This window comes from Anolis carolinensis, unplaced genomic scaffold (assembly GCF_035594765.1).
Source record: "Anolis carolinensis isolate JA03-04 unplaced genomic scaffold, rAnoCar3.1.pri scaffold_14, whole genome shotgun sequence".
Lineage (NCBI taxonomy): Eukaryota > Metazoa > Chordata > Lepidosauria > Squamata > Dactyloidae > Anolis > Anolis carolinensis.
In genome coordinates, this window is record NW_026943825.1 from 7,792,172 (window position 1) to 7,811,134 (window position 18,963).

The 18,963-nt window shown below is 43.6% G+C and overlaps 2 protein-coding genes across 5 annotated transcripts in view; one reads left to right on the plus strand and one right to left on the minus strand.

Moving 5' to 3' along the window:
• The window catches only part of hnrnpul2 (heterogeneous nuclear ribonucleoprotein U like 2), a 28,621-nt gene extending 25,129 nt beyond the window's left edge, over positions 1 to 3,492 (plus strand). For all 3 annotated transcript variants that reach the window (XM_008123502.3, XM_003229431.4, XM_008123501.3), the window contains one exon: positions 868 to 3,492. In XM_008123502.3, coding sequence (XP_008121709.2) covers positions 868 to 936 — 69 coding nt within the window. In that variant the 3' untranslated portion in view covers positions 937 to 3,492. The remainder of the gene's footprint in view (positions 1 to 867) is intronic.
• A 3,817-nt stretch (positions 3,493 to 7,309) lies between these two features.
• gng3 (G protein subunit gamma 3) lies at positions 7,310 to 17,621 on the minus strand. 2 transcript variants are annotated; one of them, XM_062965488.1, is made up of 4 exons: positions 17,103 to 17,621; positions 16,796 to 16,875; positions 10,602 to 10,707; positions 7,310 to 8,720 (listed from the first exon to the last, which is right to left on the minus strand). In XM_062965488.1, exons 3-4 carry the CDS (start codon positions 10,698 to 10,700, stop codon positions 8,592 to 8,594), a joined length of 228 nt encoding a protein of 75 aa, XP_062821558.1. In that variant the 5' UTR covers positions 10,701 to 10,707; positions 16,796 to 16,875; positions 17,103 to 17,621; the 3' UTR covers positions 7,310 to 8,591. The 2 variants fall into 2 exon arrangements, with proteins under 2 accessions (XP_062821558.1, XP_062821557.1); XM_062965487.1 differs by having other exon boundaries at positions 16,570 to 16,875; positions 17,103 to 17,527.
• Between the last annotated feature and the right edge of the window lie 1,342 nt (positions 17,622 to 18,963).

Below are 18,963 nucleotides of genomic sequence, written 5' to 3' on the forward strand. Positions count from 1 at the left end.
TCATTAAAATACATTATAACAATTAAAACATATGTAAATTAGATCCATTTGTCTAAAAACCTCATGCTTCAGCCTTCAATCGGACCATGTCGACGTTATTGTATTACTCATTAAAAGCTTGTGCACACAGCCATGTTTTCACAGCCTTTCTGAAAACCAAAAGAGTTGGGGCTTGTCGGATATTTGTGGGGAGGGTGTTCCACAGCCGGGGAGTCACCACCGAGAAGGCCCTGTCCCTCGTTCCCACCAGCCGCGCCTCCACACTGCCATATAATCCACTTCAGTGTGCAGTCCAGTTGTGTCCGACTGCACACTGAAGTGGATTATATGGCAGTGTGGAGTCAAGATAATCCAGTTCAAAGCAGATAACATAAGATTCTAAATGAGTTATATAACTGTGTGGAAGGGCCTTGAGTCTACACTGCCATATAATCCAGTGCAAATTAGATAATCTGTGGAAGAAGCCTAAGTGAGGCCTAAGTCTGCCTGTCCCCTGGGCTGAGTTGGTTGCTAGGAGACCAAGTGGGCAGAGATTAGTCCTCTAACTGGCAGCAATTGGATAAAAACAATTATTCCTTTCCCTCTAATTAGGCCTTTATTTTTCTTTTCTTTTTGTTGTATCAACCTAGAGGCATGGATGATGGGTTGTGTTGTCAAATTTTGAGGTTGGGGGGCCTGTAGTTTGGTTGTTTTGTTGGTCGCCGTGATGCCATCACTCTTTTATATATATAGATAATTAATATTATTATATGGAATTATTATTATTAATATTATATTGTATAACATATTATTATCAATATTATATGTATATACAATATATTATTTTAAAAAGCTGCAGAAATGACCCCTTTCCTTGTCCTTTTTCAGTGGCAGAACTACTACCAAGACAGAGACCGATACTACAGGAACTACTACGGCTACCAGGGCTACCGGTGAAACCCTCCCCATTGCGACCCTTCAGCCAAGCAGCAAAGTGCGACGACGAAGGGGAAGTCTTCACGACTTCCCGAGACACAAAGCAGTGGGAAAAAAATGGGGCTGTTGGGGAAAGATTGGCATTTGGGGGGTTTTTTGGGGAGGGAGGCGGGGGGGGGAGGTTCGAGATAAAAAATTGTAAATTTTTTAAAAAGTTTGTTGAAAACAATACTGTCTTATTCTTTAAAAAATTGAACTTAACCTTTAGACATTTGTAATCGAAACTTGTGCAGAGAGGAGAGAGGCCCGCTTGACACCACCTACGACCGATCGAGCAGGAAAATCCAACAAAGCAGCTAGGCCGAGGAGGGAGGGAGGGAGGTGCGGGACATTCAAGAAGCAGAATCCGGGGACGCGTCAAGCCACGAATACACCGTTTGGCATTTTCTAACCTTTCCAAAACTTAATTTGGGGCTTTTATTGACAGCTCTTTTTGTTTTTCCCCACAGTAGGGTAGCAGCGGTGGCGGCATTTTCCCATCAAAAAGGGGGGAAAAATGTCAACAACAAAGAGGAGGTGGAGAGCGTAGTGTTCCTCTTTCCCTGCCATTCAGAATTTTATCCTGTGAGTAGCAATTCCGCAGGGAGGCCTCTTAGACGTCATCTATCCCAGGTTAGAGGTTTCTTCTGACTTTCATTTGCCACGTTCTCAAGCCACGTTCTCATCCCCCCTCCTGTTGTTTCGATCTGTCCTCTTCCCTGCCTCCTCGCCCCTCTTTTTTAAATCTTTTAGCGAACGGAAGGAACATTTTTTCTCAGGGTTTCTGCAGGATCTTCTCGTCGTTGGCACCTGAAATGTATATAAGCAAAACCGTGCTAGCGTGTTGATTTTCGCCCCCCTTTTCCTCTTCTTTCGAGGAGCTTCGCGCCCGTCACATTTTGGGGGGAGGGCAGGAATCATTGCTGTTTTTATCAACCGGTCGCCTCTGTATATAGGAAAAGGATAGGTGCGGGGAAAGGAGGCTGCCGTTGTAGGGTGCGGGGTGTTTGTGTGCATCATCCTTGCTGGCTTTTTGATCCTGGCCCTTTAATACGTTCCATGTATTTCCCAGTCTCCTGCCGAAAAACTCCCGTCTTCTTCCATCTTTTCGATTAATAGCGCAAGAAACATCTCTATGTGTCCAAAGTGGGTTGAAGTTCCTCACCTTCGGGGATTCGGGGCAGGTTTTGTTGTCCTTTTTTACTAGGGGGAAAAAAACTTTGCCATCCATCCCGCCACTCAAATCAATTAATTTTTAATTCGCCATTGGAACAATAGAAAGAATAGGGGCGATTGTATTTCCCTCTCAGATATGTTTTGCATAAATTTTGGGTCTCCTTTTTCTTAATTGCAAAGGGATTGAAAATTTGCCTCTTTTCCCTTTGTGATTCACTATTTTTTTCTTAATTTTTTTCCAATTTTTTTCTGTATTTACAAGCGGCTTTTGCATCTGATCTCCCATCCGTCGGGATTGAAAAATTGCCTCTTTTCCCTTTGTGATTCACTATTTTTTTCTTAATTTTTTTTAAATTCATTTTTTTTCTGTATTTACAAGCGGCTTTTGTCTCCCCAATTCCCATCACGATTGCATCAGTCCCAAGCCAGATAAAGGAAGTAAAGCCTGCCAGGACTGGAAGACATTTTTTTGTCATTGAAACAATGGGTTCGGGGAAATGTTGGATCGGAAACATAGGAGTTAGAGAGAAGCAGGATTCTCCTATTTCCCTGCATGTGTGTATTCCGAATGTCTGATTGTGTGACAACCGTTTTTATAACAAAAAAGTTAATTGGTATTTTAAAACACTTCCGGCCATGAGGAAAATATTCTTCCGAGGAAGAAAGGGTTTGTGTGTATGCGAGAATGCAAATAGCTCCTGTAAGCTTGTAAACAAACAGGGAACGGTGATGAAAAGTTGGGCATCTTTCATGTCTTGGGATCACGAGAAAAACATTGAGGCCCAAGTAATTTCAGTATCTTCAGAAAGTTCCCGTTTAATCTGAAATAGCTTTGGGAGCCGTTTGGATCGAAGACGGAAATATAAAAAGCGAAACTGGAGGGATTACTAAAACGACGACATCTTTAGCGCCTTTAGTAGATGTCTTTTTTCTGCACATTTTTGTATAAAAACAAAACAAAAAAAGAAGGAAAGCGAGAGAGAGAGGAAAAAATAAACCCCTAAAAAAAAAGACAAATAAGATTCAGCCTGTTCGTGTTTTTTCATGATTGTATGTCTTAGTTGCTGTAGATCGGAAGCTCAAGTAAAACAGGCTGTAAATGTTTTTACAGATTGTAAAACGTTTCGGTGGCCAGTAAAAAGGGTTTTTTGCCATTCAACATGTAACTGTGTGGTTGTTTACATCTGTAACTTTCTTTCTTTTAACGATTCTGGCATATATGTAGATTGAAATACTTCCATTTTTAGAATAAATAACCATTCGCTTGATTCCACCACCTTCTGTTGCTGCGCTGGCTTTTTAATGCTTTTGAGCTTGTTTGTTTCCCCCAAATATTACAATAAAATAAAAACTCAAAAAAGACCAGAGCAAACCAAGGTTCCCGTTCATTCTGGTAGAAGCTTGTTCTCTACACAAATACAGTAGAGTCTCACTTATCCAAGCTAAACGGGCCAGCAGAAGCTTGGATAAGCGAATATCTTGGATAATAAGGAGGGATTAAGGAAAAGCCTATTAAACATCAAATTGGGTTATGATTTTACAAATTAAGCACCAAAACATCATGTTATACAACAAATTGGATGAAAAAGTAGTTCAATACGCAGTAATGTTATGTTGTAATTACTGTATTTACGAATTTAGCACCAAAATATTATGATATATTGAAAACATTGACTTCAAAAATGGCTTGGATAATCCAGAAGCTTGGATAAGCGAGGCTTGGATAAGTGAGACTCTACTGTACTATTGTGCCATTTTGCTGATGGTACAAAACAAAGCAACCTTCAGCCACTTGTGAGGATTGTGTTGTCAAAGGCTTTCGTGGCTGCTGTGGGTTTTCTGGGCTGTGTGGCCATGTTCCAGAAGCATTCTCTCCTGACGTTTCGCCCACATCTATGGCAGGCATCCTCAGAGGTTGTGAGGTCTGTTGGAAACTAGGCACATTACCTGCTTCTTGGAAGGGCATTGGACTCTTGCATTTGTTCCTGTTGAACTTCGTTGTGTTAGTTTTGGCCGATCATAATTTGTGAAGATCATTTTGGATTCTGCTCCTGCCTTCTGGAGTGAGTCTTGGCTCTCCCTCCCAATTTGGTCCCGTCTACAAACTTGGTGAGGATTGTGTTGTCGAAAGCTTTCATGGCCGGAATCATTGGCCTGCGGTGAGTTTTCCGGGCTGTATGGCCATGTTCCAGAAGCATTCTCCCCTGACGTTTTGCCCACATCTATGGCAGCCATACCTCGCAACCTCTAGTGGTTGCAAGATATTGCACATACAGTAGAGCAGGGGTCCTCAAACTTTTTAAGCCGAGGGCCGGTCCACAATCCTTCAGACTGTTGAGGGGCCGGATTATCATTCGAAAAAAATACAAATTCCGATGCACACTGCATGTGTCTTATTTGTAGTGCAAAAACAACAACAAGAACAATGAAAGAACAATACAAGATTTAAAAATAAAATCAATTTTTACCAACATACATTTATCAGGATTTCAATGGGAAGTGTGGTCCTGCTTCTGGCCAATGAGATAGTCAAGTTAGTTAGGGTTGTTGTTGTTGTGTGCCTTCAAGTCATTTCAGACTTTGGGTGAGCCTAAGTCTAAAATTTATTTATTATTTATTTACTGCATTTATTTACTACATTTGTATCACACCCTTCTTACCCCAAAGGAGACTCGGAGTGGCTTACAAATGTACATACAATATATTATATTATTAGCATAGCACAATATTAGCATTATATATTACTATATTGAACTATACCACTATACTGTAATATTATTAGTAATATATGAAATATAGAATATATAATTAATATTATTATATGGTATAATTATTAGTGTTATATTGTATTACATTATATTATTATCAACATTATATGTATATACAATATATTATATTATAAAACTGAGGGCGGGGGCCAGGTAAATGATCCCGGAGGGCCGCATCCGGCCCCCGGGCCTTACTTTGGGGACCCCTGCAGTAGAGTCTCACATATCCAACGTTTGCTTATCAAACATTCTGGATTATCCAACACAGTTTTCCTCCCGCCCCAATCCACAGCTATTTCTCTAGGCAGCAAGAATTGAACTTTTTTGGATTTAATTTCCAACAAAGTTTTTACTGTAAGTTCATTTTATGATATTCTATCTTTATTTGTAGTCAATTTGTTAGTAGCCAGAGTTTTTTTACACAATGTTTTCAGTATACAGTAGAGTCTCACTTATCCAACGTTCTGGATTATCCAAGGCATTTTTGTAGTCAATGTTTTCAACACATCGTGATACTTTTGTGCTAAATTCGTAAATATAGTAATTACTACATAGCATTACTGCATATTGAACTACTTTTTCTGTCAAATTTGTTGTACAACATGATGTTTTGGTGCTCAATTTGTAAAATCATAACCTAATTTGATATTAAATAGACTTTTCCTTAATCCCTCCTTATTATCCAACATAATCGCTTATCCAACGTTCTGCCAGCCCGTTGGATAAGTGAGACTCTACTGTATATAAATTCTACTGCCTTACTTCCAATCTTGAATATGCTCACAGCGCCTGGCTATTAGTCGGTTGAGTATGTTTTTATTCTGTATTATATGCTTTTGTTTTGTATGTTTTAAATGGGCTCCCCGGGTGGCGCAGCGTGTTAAAGCGCTGACCTGCTGAACTTGCAGACAGAAAGGTCACAGGTTTGAAACTGGGGAGCAGAGTGAGCACCCGTTGTCAGCCCCAGCTTCTGCCAATGCTCCAGCAGGAAGGTGACGGCGCTCCATGCAGTCGTGCCTGTGGCCACATGACCTTGGAGGTGTCTGCGGACAATGCCGGCTCATCGGCTTAGAAATGGAGATGAGCACCAACCCCCAGAGTCGGACACGGCTGGACTTAATGTCAGGAGAAAATCTTTACCTTTAACCTATGTTTTAAATGCATTTTAGTGTTGTATTTTATGCTATATTTTGGGCTTGGTCCCCATATGAGCCGCCCCGAATCCCTTCGGGGAGATGGTGCAGGATACATTATTATTAGTATTATTATTATTATTATTATTATTATTGACACAAAGACAGAATATGACACAGCAAACGAGATTTATATGCTGGATTTTGTATCATATCACAGAATCACAAGTCAAACACTTCCCAAGTGTTTAGGACTGTGTGATGTACTATTATTATTATTATTATTATTATTATATTGTATGACACAGCAAACAAGATAGATATACTGGATTTCGTATCACAAAATCACAAGTCAAACACTTCCTAAGTGTCTAGGACTGGACTGTGTGATGTATTATGATTATTATGATGATGATTATTAGAAACAAAAGATGAGTCCACAGCAGACACTCTACTGGCTGTTGTATTGGATCCCACATCGAACACTTCCCAAGTGTCTAGGACTGTGATGTATTATTATTATTATTATTATTATTATTTATTATTATTATTATTATTAGAAACACAACAAGATGAGTCCACAGCAGACACTCTGCTGGCTGTTGTATTGGATCCCACGTCGGACACTTCCCAAGTGTCTAGGATTATTATTATTATTATTATTATTATTATTATTATTACAGTAGAGTCTCACTTATCCAACACTCGCTTATCCAATGTTCTGGATTATCCAACACATTTTTGTAGTCAATGTTTTCAATATAACATGATATTTTGGTGCTAATTTTGTAAATACAGTAATTACAACATAACATTACTGCATATTGAACTACTTTTTCTGTCAAATTTGTTGTATAACATGAGGTTTTGGTGCTTAATTTGTAAAATCATAACCTATTTTGATGTTTAATAGGCTTTTTCTTAATCTCTCCTTATTATCCAACATATTCGCTTATCCAATGTTCTGCCGGCCCGTTTATGTTGGATAAGTGAGACTCTACTGTATTATTATTTTCCGTGTCAGGAGTGACTTGAGAAACTGCATTATATTATACAGCCCGAAAAACTCACCGCACCCCACACGCATACTATCCGCACCCTCAATTTTTTTTGTATGGTTGCCATATTATTTTTGGCCTGTCCTTTATTTCTAAATTCAAAGGTGGACGTTTCAAATACATGTCATTCGAACCTCTTGGATTCATTTGTTGCAACCCCATTTGCAAGCGTTTCCTCGGACAGTGTCGAAACTGTTTTGCCATCCTAATATACAGACTCTTGTTTCAGTGTCTCCAATTAATTTTATTCCTTTTTTTCTGTGCTCTCTGTTTACAAGGCGGATGAACAGTGGTTTGCACAAAAACCATGCGGAAAAACACCTGGCTGTCTCCTAAAATTGGCGGGTTGGGAGAATTAGGAGCTAAACCTAAGTTAATTTAGTCCAGTGATTCCCAAACTGGACTTATTTGGCCTGCTGCCCCCTTTCCAGAAAAAATATGACTCAGCGCCTCCTGGAAAGGGGGGCGTGGCTTAGAGGGTGGGCGTGGCCCCTGCTCAAGAGGGCGGGGCTGGGCTTCTCCCCAAGTCCAAGATATAGGGCTGGGAAAGGAGGTGGGCGGGGCCACAAATGGGCAGCCAGGACTGGGATGGGCAGAGTTACGAGCTCTGAGGTAGGGCTGAGCTTCTATCCCTGGCGCCTGCCAGGACACAGGAGGTGGGGCTAGAGGAGGGGGAGGGGCCTCTTCCCAAGTGCCTGACGGGGCTGAACCTCTATACCCCGCCCCCGTGTTCTAACAAGCACCTCAGGGGAGGTCTATAGAGGCTCAGCCCTGTCTCACGCTCTTGGGAAGAGACCCCACCCCTAGCCCTAAAAGGCCTCTCAGGAGAGGTAGAGGCTCAGCCCTGTCTCAGGCTCTTGGAAGGAGGCCCCGCCCCCTTCCCTAACTCCGCCTCCTGTGTCCCAACAAGTGCCTCAAGAGAGGTAGAGATTCTCAGCCCTGTCTCAGGTTCTTGGGAAGAAGCCACACCCACTCCTCTAGCTCCGCCCCCTGTGTTCTAACAGGCGCCTCAGGGGCTCAGCCTTGTCTGGCACTTGGGAAGAGGCCCTGCCCCTCCCCTGGCCCCGCCCCCAAATGCACCTGTGGCCATCACCACCCCCCTGGATCGCTGCAGCGCCCACCAGGGGGCGGTAGCGCCCAATTTGGGAATCACTGATTTAGTCCCATAATATAATGGGACGAAAAGAATTTGAGATCTCATTGTTGGGAGTGCTGGAGAAGAACCAGACAGCCCAGAATACACCTTCATGGCAGGTAAACAATGTGCTGTTGGCTTCCTCTCCCGGAATGGAGAGTCCTCTTCTTGGAGAGAGGTGGGGCACGGTGGCCACCTTGGGTATTGTGCTCAGGTGAGGTGTGTGTAATGTGCCCGTCAATGAACGAGGCCGAGTTGTGCAGGTAACTCTGGGCCTCCATCACTTATAGGGGAAAGGAGACATGGCCCCGGTGCCCGCTGGCCTTACAAAACCGGTTGGGGTCGCAGTGAGGGACACGGACGTTGTTCAGAGGAGGGCGCAGAAGAACTTCTTCTCCCGGAACGGGTTTTCGGAAGTGGGCACGGGAGTGATGAGGGGGTCCTCGCAGGTATGGGCATCGCAGTAGGTCATCAGGTCGGCCGCGGCCTTCGATACCTGCAGATACAGAAGGAGAGTGGGTAGGACGGAGGTCCAGGTCCCATGCCCTTCCACAGAGGTTCTCAACCTTTTCAATCACACGACCCCTTAATGCAGTTCCTCATGTTGTGGTGACCCCCAACCATAGTTGATAGGACGGAGGTCCGGGTCTGAAGTCCTACCACAGTGGTTCTCAACCTTCCTGACTCCTTGATGCAGCTTCTCATGTTGTGGTGACCCCCAACCACAGTTTGTAGGATGGACATCGAGATCCCATGCCCTACAACTGGTTCTCGACCTTCCTAATGCCGCGACCCCTTGATGCACTTCTTCATGTTGTGGTGACCCCCAACCATAGTTGGTAGGACGGAGGTCCAGGTCTCAAGCCCTACAACAGTGGTTCTCAACCTTCCTAATGCCGTGACCCCTTGATGCAGTTCTTCATGTTGTGTCCCCCAACCACAGTTTGTAGGATGGACATCGAGATCCCATGCCCTACAACAGTGGTTCTCGACCTTCCTAATGCCGCGACCCCTTGATGCACTTCTTCATGTTGTGGTGACCCCCAACCATAGTTGGTAGGACGGAGGTCCAGGTCTCAAGCCCTACAACAGTGGTTCTCTTCATGTTGTGTCCCCCAACCACAGTTTGTAGGATGGACATCGAGATCCCATGCCCTACAACAGTGGTTCTCGACCTTCCTAATGCCGCGACCCCTTGATGCACTTCTTCATGTTGTGGTGACCCCCAACCATAGTTGGTAGGACGGAGGTCCAGGTCTCAAGCCCTACAACAGTGGTTCTCAACCTTCCTAATGCCGTGACCCCTTGATGCAGTTCTTCATGTTGTGTCCCCCAACCACAGTTTGTAGGATGGACATCAAGATCCCATGCCCTAAAACAGTGGTTCTCAACCTTTCTAATGACCCCTTGATGCAGCTGTGGTGACCCCCAACCATAGTTGATAGGACGGAGGTCCGGGTCTGAAGTCCTACCACAGTGGTTCTCAACCTTCCTGACTCCTTGATGCAGCTTCTCATGTTGTGGTGACCCCCAACCACAGTTTGTAGGATGGACATCAAGATCCCATGCCCTAAAACAGTGGTTCTCAACCTTTCTAATGACCCCTTGATGCAGCTCCTCATGTTGTGGTGACCCCCAACCATAGTTGATAGGACGGAGGTCCGGGTCTGAAGTCCTACCACAGTGGTTCTCAACCTTCCTAATGCCGTGACCCCTTGATGCAGTTCTTCATGTTGTGTCCCCCAACCACAGTTTGTAGGATGGACATCAAGATCCCATGCCCTAAAACAGTGGTTCTCAACCTTTCTAATGACCCCTTGATGCAGCTCCTCATGTTGTGGTGACCCCCAACCATAGTTGATAGGACGGAGGTCCGGGTCTGAAGTCCTACCACAGTGGTTCTCAACCTTCCTGACTCCTTGATGCAGCCTCTCATGTTGTGGTGACCCCCAACCACAGTTTGTAGGATGGACCTCGAGATCCCATGCCCTACAACAGTGGTTCTCAACCTTCCTAATGACCCCTTGATGCAGTTCCTCATGTTGTGACAATCAAACAGCATTCATAACGATGGAACTGAACCAAACTTGTCACGCTGAATTCCCATGACCAACAGGAAATACTGGAAGGGTTTGGTGGGCGTTGACCTTGAGTTTGGGAGTTGTAGTTCACCGACATCCAGAAAGCACGGTGGACTCAAACAGTGATGGATCTGGACCAAACTTGGCACCAATACTCAACATGCCCAAATGTGAACACTGGTGGAGTTTGGGGGAAATAGACCTTGGCATTTGGGAGTTGTGTTTGCTGGGATTTATAGTTCACCTACAATCAAAAATAAAGTCTGGGGGTGCGTTCCAGCCCCTTTTCCTCCTACCTTTATCCTGCACATGCTGGCCTCAATCTTGAGCTGCTCCACCATCTTGCGGGCTTGGCCAATGCTCATGGTGCTGTTGACGGGCGTCTCCCCTTTCATGGTGATCCTGGGAAGATGACCACAACAAAGGGAATAGGCCTTTCAATGGCTTTTCTACAAGTAAAGGTAAAAGTTTCCCCTGACATTAAGTCCAGTCGTGTCTGACTCTGTGGGTTGGTGCTCATCTCCATTTCTAAGCCAAAGAGCCGGCGTTGTCCAAAGACACCTTCAAGCTCATGTGGCTGGCATGACTGCATGGAACACCGTTACCTTCCCACCTTTAGCGGTACCTATTGATCTACTCACATTTTGCATGTTTTTGAACTAAGTTGGCAGAAGCTGGGGCTAACAGCGGGTGCTCACTCCGCTAGCTGGATTTGAACCTGGGACCTTTCTGACTGCAGGTTGAGCAGCTCAGCGCTTTAACACACTGAGCCACCGGAGGTCAATTTGTATGGTATTGACATGCTTTTGATCCAAGCTGCATTGAGTCTCCTTTCCGGGATAGGAGTAAACATAAACATCATAATTATAATACAGTAAAGTCTCACTTATCCAACATAAACGGGCTGGCAGAACGTTGGACAAGCGAATATGTTGGATAATAAGGAGGCATTAAGGAAAAGCCTATTAAACATCAAATTAGGTTATGATTTTACAAATGAAGCACCAAAACATCATGTTATACAACAAATTTGGCAGAAAAAGTAGTTCAATAGGCAGTAATGTTATGTTGAAATTACTGTATTTACGAATTTAGCACCAAAATATCATGATGTATTGAAAACATTGACTACAAAAATGCGTTGGATAATCCAGAACGTTGGATAAGCAAGTGTTGGATAAGTGAGACTCTACTGTATTTACGAATTTAGCACCAAAATATCAACATGTATTGAAAACATCAACTACAAAAATGCGTTGGATAATCCAGAATGTTGGATAAGTGAGACTCTACTGTAATCCCCCCCCCCCAAAAAAAGCTACAGTTAAACCAAGTCTAGGAGCTCATGGTGGCGCAGCAGGTTAAACTGAGTCCCCTGATGGGTGAGAAGAGCGGGGTAGAAGTGATGTAATAAATAAATAAACTTGCTGACCGAAAAATCAGCGGTTCAAACCTGGGGAGCAGAGTGAGCTCTTGCTGTTAGCCCTAGCTTCTGCCAACTTAGTTCAAAAACATGCAAAATGTGAGTAGATCAGTTGGTACTGCTTCTGCAGGAAAGTAACGGCGCTTCATGCAGTCATGCCAGTGGCCACACGACCTTGGAGGTGTCTATGGACAACGCCGGCTCTTTGGCTTAGAAATGGAGATGAGCATGAACCCCCAAAGTGTGAGTAGATCAATAGGTACTGCTCCAGCAGGAAGGTAACAACACTCCATGTAGTCATGCCAGTGGCCACATGACCTTGGAGGTGTCTACGGACAACACCGGCTCTTTGGCTTAGAAATGGAGATGAGCACCAACCCCCAAAGTGTGAGTAGATCAATAGGTACTGCTCCCGCGGGAAGGCAACAGCACTCCATGCCGTCATGCCAGTGGCCACATGACCTTGGAGGTGTCTATGGACAATGCCAGCTCTTCAGCTTAGAAATGGAGATGAGCACCCCCAGAGTCAGACATAACTGGACTTAATGTCAGGAGAAAATCTTTACGTTTAACCTACGTTTTAAATGCATTTTAGTGTTGTATTTTGGGCTCGGTCCCCATGTGAGCCGCCCCGAGTCCCTTTGGGGAGATGGGGCGGGATATATTATTATTATTATTATTATTATTATTATTATTATTATTATTATTTTATTATGACACAGCAAACAAGATAGATATGCTGGATTTCATATCACAAAATCCCAAGTCAAACACTTCCCAAGTGTCTAGGACTGTGTGATGTATTTTCGGATGATGCGTGCAGATCCCAGTAAGGTGGCCTTTTGCAGCTGGCAGATCGTAATTTTGTCACTGTCTACTGTTTCCAAATGCCGGCTGAGATCTTTTGGCACGGCACCCAATGTGCCCATCACCACCGGGACCACCTGCACAATTATTATTATGACACAGCAAACAAGATAGATATGCTGGATTTCGTATCACAAAATCACAAGTCAAACACTTCCCAAGTGTCTATTATTATTATTATTATTATTATTATTATTATTATTATTATTATTATTATTATTATGTATCTATTATTATTATTATAACATTATTCTTCTATCCCACCACTATCTCCCTGGATGAACCCAGCAATAGGTTAAAACACAAACCAAGAATTAAAAACAATATAAATATATAACAGCATAAAACAAATAAAACATAGCAACTACTTAAAAACCTGGTTGTATGTACTACATATGCGGGGGTGACTTGTGCAGGAACTATCAGGGATAAGGGCAAGGGAACAATCTCATCATGACACATCATCATCATTATTATTATTATTATTATTATTATTATTATTATTATTATTATTATTATTATTATTATTAGATTGGGAAGAGACCCCAAGGGCCATGCAATCCAAACCCATTCTGCCAGGCAGGAAGACGCAACCAAAGCCCTCCTGACAGATGGCCATCCACAGTGGTCCTTCCCAAGACTATGAATCTCTGATTCTACGATTCAGTCCAAAAGCCCTCGTGACAGATGGCCATCCACAGTGGTCTTTCCCAAGACTATGAATCTCTGATTCTACGATTCAGTCCAACCCCATTCTGCTAGGCAGGAAGACACAACCAAAGCTCTCCTGACAGATGGCCATCCACAGTGGTCCTTCCCAACACTATGAATCCATGATCCCACGATTCAGTCCAAAAGCCCTCCTGACAAATGGCCATCCACAGTAGTCCTTCCCAACACGATGAATCTATGATTCTACGATTCAGTCCAAAAGCCCTCCTGACAGATGGCCATCCACAGTAGTCCTTCACAACACTATGAATCTCTGATTCTACAATTCAGTCCAACCCCATTCTGCCAGGCAGGAAGACACAACCAAAGCCCTCCTGACAGATGGCCATCCACAGTAGTCCTTCCCAACACTATGAATCCATGATTCTACGATTCAGTCCAAAAGCCCTCCTGACAGATGGCCATCCACAGTGGTCCTTCCCAACACTACGAATCTATGATTCTACGATTCAGTCCAAAAGCCCTCCTGACAGATGGCCATCCACAGTGGTCCTTCCCAACACTACGAATCTATGATTCTACGATTCAGTCCAAAAGCCCTCCTGACAAATGGCCATCCACAGTAGTCCTTCCCAACACGATGAATCTATGATTCTACGATTCAGTCCAAAAGCCCTCCTGACAGATGGCCATCCACAGTAGTCCTTCACAACACTATGAATCTCTGATTCTACAATTCAGTCCAACCCCATTCTGCCAGGCAGGAAGACACAACCAAAGCTCTCCTGACAGATGGCCATCCACAGTGGTCCTTCCCAACACTATGAATCCATGATCCCACGATTCAGTCCAAAAGCCCTCCTGACAAATGGCCATCCACAGTAGTCCTTCCCAACACGATGAATCTATGATTCTACGATTCAGTCCAAAAGCCCTCCTGACAGATGGCCATCCACAGTAGTCCTTCACAACACTATGAATCTCTGATTCTACAATTCAGTCCAACCCCATTCTGCCAGGCAGGAAGACACAACCAAAGCCCTCCTGACAGATGGCCATCCACAGTAGTCCTTCCCAACACTATGAATCCATGATTCTACGATTCAGTCCAAAAGCCCTCCTGACAGATGGCCATCCACAGTGGTCCTTCCCAACACTACGAATCTATGATTCTACGATTCAGTCCAAAAGCCCTCCTGACAGATGGCCATCCACAGTGGTCCTTCCCAACACTACGAATCTATGATTCTACGATTCAGTCCAAAAGCCCTCCTGACAAATGGCCATCCACAGTAGTCCTTCCCAACACGATGAATCTATGATTCTACGATTCAGTCCAAAAGCCCTCCTGACAGATGGCCATCCACAGTAGTCCTTCACAACACTATGAATCTCTGATTCTACAATTCAGTCCAACCCCATTCTGCCAGGCAGGAAGACACAACCAAAGCCCACCTGGCAGATGGCCATCCACAGTAGTCCTTCCCAACACTATGAATCTATGATTCTACGATTCAGTCCAAAAGCCCTCCTGACAGATGGCCATCCACAGTAGTCCTTCCCAACACTATGATTCTACGATTCAGTCCAACCCCATTCTGCCAGGCAGGAAGACACAACCAAAGCCCACCTGACAGATGGCCATCCACAGTGGTCCTTCCCAACACTATGAATCTATGATTCTACGATTCAGTCCAACCCCATTCTGCCAGGCAGGAAGACACAACCAAAGCCCACCTGACAGATGGCCATCCACAGTGGTCCTTCCCAACACTATGAATCTATGATTCTACGATTCAGTCCAACCCCATTCTGCCAGGCAGGAAGACACAACCAAAGCCCACCTGACAGATGGCCATCCACAGTGGTCCTTCCCAACACTATGAATCTATGATTCTACGATTCAGTCCAACCCCATTCTGCCAGGCAGGAAGACACAACCAAAGCCCACCTGACAGATGGCCATCCACAGTGGTCCTTCCCAACACTATGAATCTATGATTCTACGATTCAGTCCAACCCCATTCTGCCAGGCAGGAAGACACAACCAAAGCCCACCTGACAGATGGCCATCCACAGTGGTCCTTCCCAACACTATGAATCTATGATTCTACGATTCAGTCCAACCCCATTCTGCCAGGCAGGAAGACACAACCAAAGCCCACCTGACAGATGGCCATCCACAGTGGTCCTTCCCAACACTATGAATCTATGATTCTACGATTCAGTCCAACCCCATTCTGCCAGGCAGGAAGACACAACCAAAGCCCACCTGACAGATGGCCATCCACAGTGGTCCTTCCCAACACTATGAATCTATGATTCTACGATTCTGTCCAACCCCATTCTGCCAGGCAGGAAGACACAACCAAAGCCCACCTGACAGATGGCCATCCACAGTGGTCCTTCCCAACACTATGAATCCATGATTCTGCGATTCAGTCCAACCCCATTCTCATCCAGCTGTATATGCCACGTTCCTTTCCGATTCTATTGAGAAAGGAGCCTATTACAGTAGAGTCTCACTTATCCAAGCCTTGCTTAATCCAAGGTTCTGGATTATCCAAGCCATTTTTATAGTCAATATTTTCAATATATCATGATATTTTGGTGCTAAATTCGTAAATACAGTAATTACAACATAACATTACTGTGTATTGAACTACGGTAGAGTCTCACTTATCCAAGCCTTGCTTATCCAAGCTTCTGGATTATCCAAGCCATTTTTGTAGTCAATATTTTCAATATATCATGATATTTTGGTGCTAAATTCGTAAATACAGTAATTACAACATAACATTACTGCGTATTGAACTACTTTTTCTGTCCAATTTGTTGTCTAACATGATGTTTTGGTGCTTAATTTGTAAAATCATAACCTAATTTGATGTTTAATAGGCTTTTCCTTAATCCCTCCTTATTATCCAACATATTTGCTTATCCAAGCTTCTGCCAGCCCATTTATGTATTTTAGCCATTCTGAAGGCTGCTTTCAAACCAAAATCGAGACCCATGCAGTCATACTATTCCTAAACTGTAGGAGGTGATGGGGAGAGAACAAATAAAGAGACACGGGAGAGAAAAACACAAATGCTCCTCTCCATCCCACCGCACCCAAACCAAGACAAGCCAAGGCATATATTTCCTTTGTCTGTTTGCACAGAGACAAAGCAAGATAGGATTGCCATCCCACCCAGATCCTTTTTTGAAAGCCATTTCCCCAGAGAGTCATCATTCCCATTGATCTCATGCAACCTCCAACCTGGATTGAGCCCTTATCTCCAACCCTTTGTTGCTCTTACCTGGAAGGAAGGGGAAAAAAAAACAGCTCAAAATGGTATTTTTTGGCTTTTCGGAGCCCTGGATGGGGTGGGCGGCTCTTCCTTATCCCAATATTGGGTTGTTTTCTGGCAGCCGTTGCCTGCTGGATTCTCCTCCTTTTGCCACCAATGGGATGCCTCTCTGTATTATTATTATTATTAATAATAATATAACAATATCAACAAAAACCCAAATTGCTCTGCTCACCTTTCCTAGGCTTCAATAGTTCAAGAGTCCAGCACCTTGAGGATGCTGCAAAACCACTCAATGCTGCGACCGAACCATCTCTGCAACACAAAAGAGGGGTGGTAGAGCCCACACCCAAATAGGCAAATATCAAGCAAGGTATTTATTTGCTTTCCAGACATTGCAAAAAATGTGGGTTTTTTGCCAGCAAGAGGGAAGCAAAGAGGTGAAGAGGATGCAACACAACCACAGAAGCAGCAACATAGAGGTTTGGGTGGATGCACCCCCCTATACAGGTAATGGTACGAACACATGAAAGCTGCAGTACCCAGCATCATCATCATCATCATCATCTCCTTTCATTTGGAAGTCTGACATCAGTGCATGGCTTGCTTGCTTTCTCTCGCTCCGTCTCCTTCCTCTTCCAATGTTTCCAGGTCTTCTCTCCCTTGGTTGAAATAGACATCGGTTCCAAAATCTGTGCCAATCTATATATATAAAAGAGTGATGGCATCAGGGCAGCGGACAAAACAACAAAACTACAGGCCACCCAAACTCGGAATTTGACAACACAACCCATCATTCACGGCTCTAGGTTGATACAACAAAAAAGAAAAGAAAAATAAAGTCCTAATTACAGGGAGAGGAATAATAGTTTTCATCCAATTGCCAGTTTGAAGACTAAGCTCCGCCCACTTGGTCTCCTAGCAACCCACTCAGCCCAGGGGACAGGCAGTTAGGCCTCACTTAGGCCTCTTCCACAGATTATCAGATTTTAACTGGATTATATGGCAGTGTAGACTCAAGGCCCTTCCACACAGCTATATAACCCATTTATAATATTATCTGCTTTGAACTGGATTATCTTGACTCCACACTGCCATATAATCCACTTCAGTGTGCATACTAAACATAAAGACAACCATACAACAGACATTCAATACCACCACTACCTCAACAATTTCTCACCAACACCACCAGACAACGCCACAGCAACGCGTGGCCAGGCACAGCTAGTTCATAATAATAATAACAATAACAACAACAACAACTTGGGAAGCGTCCGACGTGTGGTCAAATTCAATAGCCAGCAGAGTGTCTGCTGTGGACTCATCTGGTATTTCAAATAATAATAATAATAATAATAATAATAATAATAATAATAATAATAATAATAGTGTCCGACATGTGATCCAATACAACAGCCAGCAGAGTGTCTGCTGTGGACTCATCTTGTTGAGTTTCAAATAATAATAATAATAATAATAATAATAATAATAATAATAATAATAATAATAATAACAATTGACAAAATGATTCTGGAGAACTGTAAGAGCCGAAAAGCTAATCTTCACAAGACGTGGATTGACTACAAAAAGGCCTTTGACTCACTCCTACACAGCTGGATCATCAAGTGCCTGGACGCCATCGGGATTAGTAAAAACGTTGGCACCTTCATTGAAAACATGATGGAGCACTGGAAAACTGAACTGTTTGTTGGAAATGAAAGCTATGGACTTGTCAACATCAGGAGAGGAATTTTCCAGGGAGATTCATTGTCCCCTCTGCTTTTCATTATTGCCATGATCCCTCTGTCAACAATCTTACAAAAAACAAATCTCGGATATCAAACATCTAAGAAATCTCACAAAATTTCGCATCTGATGTACATGGATGACCTGAAGCTGTATGGGAAAACGGAAACTGAAATCCAGTCTCTGACCAACATTGTTTGAATTTTTAGCACTGATATCAGCATGGAGTTTGGTTTGGACAAATGTTCAACAGTGGCATTGAAGAAAGGAAAAATCATAGAAAGTGAGGGCATAAATATGCCTAATGGCCAAACAATAAAGTGTCACCAGCCAGAGGCCTATAAATATCTGGGCATATTACAGCTGAACAACATCAAGCATGAACATGTGAAGACTGTGGTCAGTAAAGAATACACACAAAGGGTCAGAAAAATTCTCAAAAGCAAGTTCAATGGAGGCAACACCATCAAGGCCATAAACACCTGGGCCATACCTGTCATAAGATATACTGCTGGCATTATAAATTGGACACAGGTGGAACTGGACAATTTGGACAGAAAAACAGGAAAACTCATGACCATTCATCATTCCCTGCACCCTCACAGTGATGTTGACCGGCTATATCTGCCTAGAAGATCAGGGGGCAGAGGACTC